Below are 9701 nucleotides of genomic sequence, written 5' to 3'. Positions count from 1 at the left end.
GGCGCTGCCTGCGCTCCTGGCACGGCCGGGGAAAGGCACTGCCTCCGGATTTCCACCCCTGCACAGAGGGAAGGCTACCGGGAAGTGCTGCGGGGAGAGCGAGCCTGTGCGGGCTCGGACGTGAGAGAAAGACGCAGCCGCTTCTTGGCGGCAGCTCTTTCAAAAGTCCGTGTTAAATGTGACACCCCGGCGAAATGGGAGCAGAAGAAACACCCCTCTACCCGCCCCTCGTCGTCCCCCCCGCCCTTTTCCATGGAAACTCGTAAAAGGAGGAGGAGTAGAGTTTGCTACGGAAAAGTCTCACCTTGGTCTGAAACAGTTTCAGGCGTTCCTGCGGGATCGGAGCTGCCCGTCTCGGGGGAGGGGAGGAGGCAGGCAGGGAGATCTCTAGCTGCCTATACGTATATACATAATTTTTCCCCCCGCTTGATCTTATTTTATTCCAGCAGCACGTATCTCTGCCCCTCCTCCCCCTCCCTCTCCAGGTTGATCGGCTGAAATGAGGCTTTGCGCGCTGATCCCTTCTCGGGCTTTAAAACAAAACCCGGCCCCGCGCAGCCGGCGGCAGCTCGGGGCGCCTCGGCGCTGAAGCGCGGCGGGGCCGGGCGAGGCCAGGCAGGACTCCGCGGAGCGGGGCGGTGGCTCCCGCGGAAACTTCGCTCGGAAAATAAACCTCCACCACTTTCCTGGAGATCCACGTGAGAGCAGGAAAGCCCGACTGCAAGATCTCTGCGCTGCTGCATGCTGCAATTTTACTTTTTGTTTGCCTTGATTATTTTTTTTTTCTGTTTGTTTGTTTGTTCTTACTTTCATTTTGGAACCGGCTCCCAGCTGCTTGGCTGAACTTCTGGAGACCAGTGGACCTTTTATAATGCCTTCTTCTGTTTTAAACAAACTGTGTTCTCTTAAACTTTTCTCTTTCCCCCTCCCCCTCGCTCCTTAACCCCCACCCTTCAGCTCATGGGGCTAACACTGCAAAGCAGCAGCAGCAGAGGGGGAAATATACAGACACTGATTTATTTTCCTGTCTCCTAAATTGTAGTTAATTCTTCTTATCGTCCTCCTCAGCACCCATTTTCTCGCGCTTTTTCGGCTGCCGGGTGTCGATCTATGCATTGTTTTATCTGATCTCGATCCTTTTGTTGTTGTTGTTTAAATGCCATGCACTGCTTATCTAGAGAGAAAGCTATATGGAGATAGAGGCGTATAGTGAATGCGCGTGTGTTTCCATAAGACACACTATCAAGGGAGCAGATCAGAAGCAGCCCGGATCCTGACCCTGACTGTATGAATAAGTAAGCAGGATGCTGACGACTGTGTGTTAGTTGCCTGTAAGGTTTTCGTAAGTTAAAGGGCGACGGAGGAGGGGGAACAGGACAGAGACAGAGCTTAGAGTGTTTGTGCAGAGGGGGGCGAAACTCTGACACTTTGCTCCTTCCAGCATAGCTGCTGCCTCCCATCAGTAGAGCTCCGCGGTTTGCTGTAGTGCACCCCACCTCCCTCTCCCTCCTCCCCGCTCCCTTTTCTTCCCTTCCTCCTTTTTTTTTTTTTTTTTTCTTTCTCTTTTCCCCCCTCTCCCCGAGGTAGTTTGCTGATGTGCAGCCCAGATCCATCTTCTGGCAGCACCAGCGGGACCGGGGTCGGCGGGCGCGCAGCGGGGCGCGGGCCGGGCGCGGAGCGGGACGCGGGCAGCAGCCGCCGCCTCCTCCTCCGCGGGAAGTTTGGCTGGGTTTTGACAGAGGCGAGGGGAAGCCCTGACAGACAGGATCTCCCGGACTGAGTCCACCCCCTGCGCCCACCCACACACCCAGCGACTTTTCCCCGGCGAGGGGGCAGGGGGGGCAGCGACGCTCATGCTCCTCACTCTGTGTCGCACCCGTCTGACTGGGGCTACCTAGGGAGCACAGTCTCTTGGAAGAGCCTCCAGGTGGAGAAGGAAAAAATACCATCCTCCCCCAAAACCTATGGTTTCTCCATCCCTTACCCTCCTTTCCCAAGCCGGCGTGGACAGCAGAGCCGGCCGCCTAGCTCACCCTCGCCCTGCTCTCCACCTCTCCGCCCGAGGGAGGATGAAGATGCTTTGCTGGAGGATGGCACTGTGGCTGGCCGGCTGGACTGTCTGCGGGAAGCCTTCTTCCTGCTCTGGCCTCGATTATGACTACACTTACGATTTCACTGAAGAGGATAAAGCCGAGGCGATAGATTATAAGGATCCTTGCAAAGCTGGTAAGTGACTTCCACGTCTAATGCAGCTCCCCGCCCCCTCCCCAGATGGTGACTTTGGCTTTATTTACGCGGGGTGCGTGTGGGGGGAGTCCCGGGCTCACCTGCTCCCTCCCGGGGCAGCGGCGGCGAGCGCAGCCGGAGCCCTGCATCCAGCCGCCTTGGCTGGGGAAGGTACCCGGGACCTGCTTTTCTGGGACTTCCCACTTACTTCCCTACGGTCTCCGACCGGGCTGGGAGAGGCGCGGCGGCGGGCAGGGCTGGAGCGGCTGCCAGCGCTCCGCAGCCCCGGGGGCGTCGTGCCGCCGAGGAGCCGGCCGAGGGGCCATGCAAGTTGCAGAGAGATTTCGGCGGGGCCCGAAGGTGTCGAGGCGGGAGCGCGCCCCGCGGCACCAGCCGGGCACACGGAGCGGCCGGGCCGGGCTCCGCCGGAGGGTGGCGGCTTCTCTCGGAGCCCTCCCTGCCCGCCCCCGCGCCGGGAGCGGGTGCCGCCTCCGCCGCCCTCTCGCCTCCTTCCATCCCAACCTGTCGCTCCCTCCCGGCCGGGCGCCCCTTCCCGTGGGCCGGGGTGGGCCCCCGGCGCCGGCCGCCCCGTGGAGGTGGATGCGATAAGCGCGGCTCCCGAGCGGAGGGTTGCGCAGGGGCGGTGACTGTGTGTCTGTCTTTCTGTCTGTCTGCCTGCCGGGCTTTCAGCCCCGGCGTCCCGCTCCCAGAACCTGGCTGGTGGTGCTGCTGTGGTGCCACAGCCTGTGCCGTGGTGCCTCCCGCCTGCTCGGTGCCTGACAGATCCCTTTCCACGCTGTGCTGAGGTGCAGCCTCTTCTCGCTTTGTACGGTGGTTTTCTAGAACGTTTATCCTACTGATTTAGGACTGCAGCCTCTTTAATGCCAGATACAATTCTTCACCCTTTGAAGTTATCAGTAACAAGAACTGACCTCAGGAACCGGGTTCACTGGTATTTCAGTAGACGTGTGTATCTCGGTGATGCTTTTTTATCCTCCCCAAGGTGTTACCAGCAGCAGCAGCAGCGGTTGTCCATTCCCAGCAGCTCTATTGTTAAACAAGCGCTCAAGTTTTCTAGCAGCCTCCTTTGCATTAATTAGTTATTTTGTATTCTGGAAACTAGTTCAGCCAAAGGTTGTGTTCTCTATATCTGTGTGGTTTTCTTTAATTTATTGAAGAGAATGTGTGGTGTACATATATGCCAAATATGCAGACGCTCTGTTTTTCTAATCACAAAAATATTTTGTTCCTAAGTGTGAATTGTTAGGTCTGACTTGCTTACAACTGAAGAATGTTCAAGTTCGAAAAGAACAGAAGCAACTGCAGTCAAAACATTATTTTTTCCTCAGTTAGCACTCACAAATAAGTAACTGGTCATTGTTAACCTTTTTCTTCTGGTCTGTAATTATTTAAGAAGATTCATATGCATCATTTCATATAATGAGAAATGCCTGTTTACTCTCAGTTTGCTGTGGGATTCTTGTTTCATAGTGGGAATAATTAGCAATTATAATTCATGATACTAAGTGTTTTGAGGTTATGCATGAGAGAAAGACAACAGTAGGAGACTGCAATTTGATCTGCATTGCCAATTCTCTGCCATCACTTTGTTTTGCCTGGAGAAAGAAGCATTTGTTTGGAAAATTTGGCCCATGGAAACATTTTATTGAAGTTCTTACTTGTGCTGCTTCACAAGTATAGGGAGCTTAGGTACCGCAGGGACAAGAGATAGGTAGGTGGGTAGGTGTATGAAGAGTTACCTGTGTGTAGGTCCTCTTAGTCTTAAAAGCTGTCACTTTGAGGGTGTCTATCTAGTAAAAAACCCTACTTTTTAATTTGCTTCTTAGAGTGTGGTAGTTCTTCAGAAATAAAAATGCTCCCCAATGCTGCACACAGGGTGTGTACCATATACCCATTATTTTTTAATAAAAAATTGAAAACTCTATATATCAATGAAACTGATCCTCCAAGAGTATTTCCCAGTTTACTTTTCCTGCTAGACTTTCCTTAAAGACTCCATTAATCTCAGCCTGTAAAGTGCCTGATCAAAGATGCTGGGAGCAGCGGGTGCTCAGCCTCTTTGAGCAGCACAGCCCAAAGTGTGTGTTCTCCCCAGGTCAGCTCTTATCGTCTGGGGTGGGTTTTGGGCTCCCAGGAATAAATGTACTGATCTCTGCCATTAGGATGGGTTCCACAGTGAGGCCCTGTAGAAGGACAAAGCCAGGCTTCACACTCAGGGGTGCGAGACATTCACACTCAAATCTGTGTGTCACTCTATGCGCAAGGAAACAGGATAAAATAAGAGAATTCTTGCTGAGATAAGGTATGCAAGCTTTGTAGATATAATTAACACCTGCTTTTACTGCGTCTTGAGGGCCTGCAGCTGAGCCTGTAAAAGTGCTTTTTTTTTTTTTAAGCTGTTCTGGCTGGTCAGTTGGGTCAGTGTTTTCTGTTAGGAACCAGATAGAAGTGAGTTTCTGCAGCTTAGCAAGCACCCAAAGTCATTTAAAGGTTTTACCTATTTCAAAAACTTTAGTGAAAATCTTAGACATGTTAGAATAACTGGACCTACCCCCAAATATGCTGATGCAAGATTGTTTCACCTGTATTTTAGAAGTTATTGGCATTCAAATGTTCTCTAGTGAGTTGTGTTTGCTGCTTAGTTTTTTACTGAATAGACTACGTTTGCAATCTTGTGACAGAAAGCACTGCACATGAGGCATGAGACCCATAGTTAGATGAAGTTATAATTCTATAGCTCCTTATAGATACCTGTTTCTGTTGAATAATTGTTCTCTTGCTAGGTCCTTTTCTCCCTGTTTTATTGTGAAAAAACTGAAGGAATTTACCAGAAACACAATGTGGCAGCCTCTGAGGAGTTATTTGTGGGTATTCTGTGGGGGTTTTTATGGGTGCTATATGTGTGTTTTAACTTTTTCACAAGGAAGGGATCATTTTAGTGGATGTGCCTAGAATCACACTGTTGCTTTGACTTAAAACTCCCAGGTGCACCACAGTGTGGGATGCTATAGAGCTGAAAAGTACATTTTATTACAATATTTCAAACTTTGTGAAGAATCTCCAGATAACAGATGTCTGTCAGATGCCCTGTAGAACTAGGAGGTGTTTCTGGAGCTGATGTTACCATTTGCATCTAAAACAGCAGCTATTTTATGCTGCAACGCCAAAGTACAGTCTCAATAGTCTGGGGCACATAGGGAGCCCCAGTGCTTCAGGGAGCAGAAGGGCCTGGAGAAATGCTGTGGTGCTGTTGGGGAGACAACCATTGGAAGGAAGCTGTTGACATTGTGCAGAAGAACTTGATGAGCTGTGTGCTTTCCTGTAGGTTTGTCTGCAGACCTTTAACCTGTGTGTGAATTTTGGGTCACGCTACTCCTCCTTGCAGCAAGATCCTGGCACACTGTAGCAGCGGGATGTGATGTAACGCAGTTTCTGGGCTTCTGATGTCTCGGGTGTTTCCTTGTGTCTCTCTGCAGGATATGGCCCTCAGTGTTTACCGTTGTGAGTTCAAGTGTAAGGCATTAGTTCATCCTCAAGATGTAATTTGCCAGAATATGTGAAACTGGGAATGCCGTAGTCTAAGGACATAGATCAGCATTTGTATTATCAGATATCATTCCAAAGAAGAAAATGCTGGGTTAGATTTCAAGGGGCGTCATCAGACTTTTCAGATTGCAGCATGCACCTTTATTTATTTGTGGATTCCTGAGGTTTTTCTCTTTTTTTCCATTCTTACCACAGTTTATGACTTATTCAGGATATCTGCTGAGAAACATAGAGAGTGAGACGGCTAGAAAAATAATTTCCCATCCTGTAATACTTGTTCAGAGCCTGCACTTAGTTGATATTCAAGGTTTTTTGAAGGCTTTTGTTTTGTTCTCTCAACAACTTTGTTTTCCTAAAACAAAATAAAGCAAATAAAAAGGTGGGTGTACTCTGGTGTGGTCTTCCAATTAAAATTCCATGAACTGTGGGAGATTAGGCAAGAAGTCTTAGTTCTGTTGTATAGCTGCAGTGCTGAGGTCTGTTTCAGCCTCTGGACAGCTGACTGTCCTCAGATAAGTCTCTTTTAGCATTTCTTCTGTGAGGTATTTCACTTCCTAAAACAAATGTTAAAGGTTTGGGGAATAAGCTTGAAGTTGAGTTCCTTGGACTATTATTTTTCCCTTTTGTGGGCCTGTTTTTTTGCACTAGAAATTTTGTCTTGTACTAGGAGAAACTTTCCCAAGGAGGACGTCACTGAAACTTTTACAGTTTTCACTGCCATTAGCTTGGATTACTCCCCCTGCCAAAACCCAGTTAATTGGGATTTTTTTCCTTTCAAATGATGCATGAGTTGCTCTTATGTTTTTTCCCCTCAGTGAAGCTAGATAAAAATGTCAAAAAAAGAATATTGTAAACAAGCAATTAAATTTAAAGCTTTATACCTTGAAAGTTGGTTAGCATGCAGTTATTTGGCTAAGAACAAATTCTGTATGTATGCATGCCTGCCTGCTTGAGAATTAGAGAAAATTAAGACTGACTGTACTAATATCTCCATTTCTCCCTCCTGTGAGAATCTAAGGAACTACTTTGTTTACTTTGTTTACTTTTATAAATAATAATAAAAAAGTTTGGACTGTATGTAGCAGGAAAATTAGTATTTCCCACATCACTGAAGCATTTAACCTAATAATGTATTTTGTTGGTAAAATAGCTGAACAGGAAAGATTGATAGTAAATGTTGAGTACAATTATTATGCAGTGTCATCTGTAACTGCAGTCTAATTATTGTTTCCTGATGTTGTAGCAGCAGCATTCTATACTGCTACATTTTTATTTTAGTTTCCCCTTTGTGCTCTGGGACATGTGTTCAGTTGTAAGCATTCTAATTGTGCATTCTGGTAATAGGAAAATTCCTAAAACCTCTGATTCTATATTTTGAATCTGTTGCATGATTTAGGTAAAAGAGATCTTTCAGATTTATAGTGTAGTCATGTAGTAGACTCTTAAAGCTATATTGTGCAGTTTGTACTAATATAGAGGTTGTGCTGCTAATATCACTTGCCAGACTGACAGAGCTGTGACTGTTCGTGTAGTAAATGCATAGTGTAGGCAGCTGAGAGAGAAACAAGCTTTTCTGAATAGTCAGCCCAACTGGTTTCCATCCTGCTGTGGATAAACTTATAGGGTAAATAAGACTACTGAGGAATGTAGCTTTTGCATATCCCCCCCCCCCGCCCCGCCAGAATTCTCCACCATTACTTCATCTTTTATGCCCTTAAATGTTGTATCTCGACACCTTTGAAAGAGATTTGTGAGAACATAAGGTTCTTTTCCTCCTCAGCTTCATTGAAAAGATTAATTCAGTACGAAGCTCTGGGAAAACTACAATAAATGAATATGTTTTATGTTCTAACTTTGTGAATGTCCTTCCACACCAAAGGCTCAATTTCATGTCCAGAGCAGTTTCTATAGGCGTCTGTTTCTGAATACACATCCGGTGTGTCGAGCGAGTGACCTGCAAGGAGCAGTATTACATCACTGCAAAACAAGGCTAATTGACAAATCTAATTGAGCTTGGAATCAAGTCCCCAAGGCAAACTCTGAAACACTCACCACACCTGGATATCTGCATTATGTCATTCTGATTGCCCCTCTGGACAATAGGGTTGATAGGCTTATGACATAATTTCATTCACTTCTTTTTGGAGAGAAAATCATGTCTGTGGTGCATGGTGGTGACAGATGGTCTGCAAAATGGAAGAACTGTAAGACTGGAGAGTCAACTTCTGATTTTCACAAGCACAGTGGACCTTGTGGAGAGGAAGACTTCTTTTTTCCCTTCCTGGATGCATCATTGTAGTTTAAATTTTATAACAGTGAATGAACAATGGAAGAAATCTCTAGTCTTTGTTTAGACAAGATGTGTTTATGCTTAAACTGAAATAGCTTTTTATAGTCTGGCTTTCAACTTAAGAAAAATGTTCTAGTATTTATTTTTTGTTTCTACTACGTATCTGTAGAAAAGATAAATTCTAAGAGCAGTGTTACACAGAGCAAAACTAAGTTTTCCCCTTCCAAAGCTTTCAGTTGGATGAGCAACATTTCATAAGGTTTTTCAGAGTTTTCTCAGCCTCTTTAGGACCTTTCTAACCTCCTTGTTTCAGTCATTAGTGAATGCAGTCCATACCCCCCATTCTTAACCAGAAGCAACTTCTCTCCACTTCCCTACTACATCTCTTCAGAGTAACAGAACTGAAAGTGTGACTAGAGAAATCTTTGTGTATTTTTAGTTCTGTCTTGTCAGGATATTTTTCTTGGCTGAGAGCTAATGGCCAATCTGTTAGTGTGTTTTAATGCATATTCATTCTTTGTGTCTGCTGTGTATCTTCTACTTCTTTTCCTATAATTTCTTTCATTGTTACTTTGGCAAGTTTCCTTGCTTCTGGATTCATTCCCCCTCCACTGAATGCACTTTTTACTTGTTTTTCAGCTTTTTCTTGTGCTGCCTGATTGGTCTTCTCTTCTTCTTGATGTGTTATTCTCTTGCTTACAACTATCAGTTTTTCCCTCCAAATAGAGCTTCTAGCTCATCATCAGGCTTTCTGTAAGATTGTCCTCTGGTGCTTTGATAGCTCTGTAGCAGAGAACTGGGCACCTGTGAGCACAGCTGGAAATGAGGAGGAGGAGGAAGATGAGTGGGCTGTGTGTGACCAGCATGTTCTCAGAGGCCTCGTGCTGGATGCTCAGTGGGCTGAAACGATCTGTGAGGCACTGCACAGCCAATCTGAAATATCCAGCTACAAATGTTTATGCAGAAAACATACATCCACCTTCTTTCTCTTCTGGGCTCCCGTACCTAATTATCAAGATTTGATGTGAAGACAGCCCCTTGCTGACCAACAGGAGCAAGAGTACTCTAAGTACTTGGAGTGTAAAGAAAGGTTTTTTTGGTTTTACTTTTTTATAAATAAAAGGTTTTTTGTTTTTGCTTTTGTATTAATAGTAGCACAGTAGAACAGGTTGAGCTGGAAGTGTGAAGGTGGAGGCTGTGCTGGGGACATATGCAGAGAGTGCCAGTTTGTGACCCATGTGAGTGATTGCTCCTGCAGGCTGCAATAGAGGCAGCTCCCACTCAGACACTCCCAGATGGCTTTTATTTTATTTTTTTTTACTTCTGGCTTTTTGGGGGGAATTTTGCCCGAGTAATGATCTGCAAAGGCAAATGTTGAGTGACTATGAGTATCAGGTGTTTGAAAATATTTGAGCACAATCAGATAGCTCTTACAGAACAATAATGCTCCAAAATGTAGGTTTGTGGGTTTTCTCCTCAATATTACAGAACAGAGATTCTTAAGACCAAAGTGACAAAAAATCAATATTATTCTAAAATAACTCCTAATTTTTTTCTTGAGGTGTGTGAAATACGATGCCTAATAGGATATGCAGTGTTTATTAAACCAGTTTCTTTG

The 9701-nt window shown here is 46.0% G+C and overlaps 1 protein-coding gene across 2 annotated transcripts in view; it reads left to right on the top strand.

Annotated features, from left to right (window-relative positions):
• Positions 1-342: 342 nt before the first annotated feature.
• The window catches only part of TLL1 (tolloid like 1), a 124887-nt gene continuing 115528 nt past the window's right edge, over positions 343-9701 (top strand). The window contains exon 1 of one of the 2 annotated variants that reach the window (XM_064710704.1): positions 343-2226. In XM_064710704.1, the coding sequence (XP_064566774.1) occupies positions 1965-2226 (262 nt within the window). In that variant the 5' untranslated portion in view covers positions 343-1964. The remainder of the gene's footprint in view (positions 2227-9701) is intronic. The other variant, XM_064710706.1, reaches the window with a different exon arrangement.

Source organism: Zonotrichia leucophrys, chromosome 4, assembly GCF_028769735.1.
Source record: "Zonotrichia leucophrys gambelii isolate GWCS_2022_RI chromosome 4, RI_Zleu_2.0, whole genome shotgun sequence".
Lineage (NCBI taxonomy): Eukaryota > Metazoa > Chordata > Aves > Passeriformes > Passerellidae > Zonotrichia > Zonotrichia leucophrys.
Note: the sequence above shows the minus strand (reverse complement) of the source record. Positions and strands in the feature narration are given on the sequence as shown.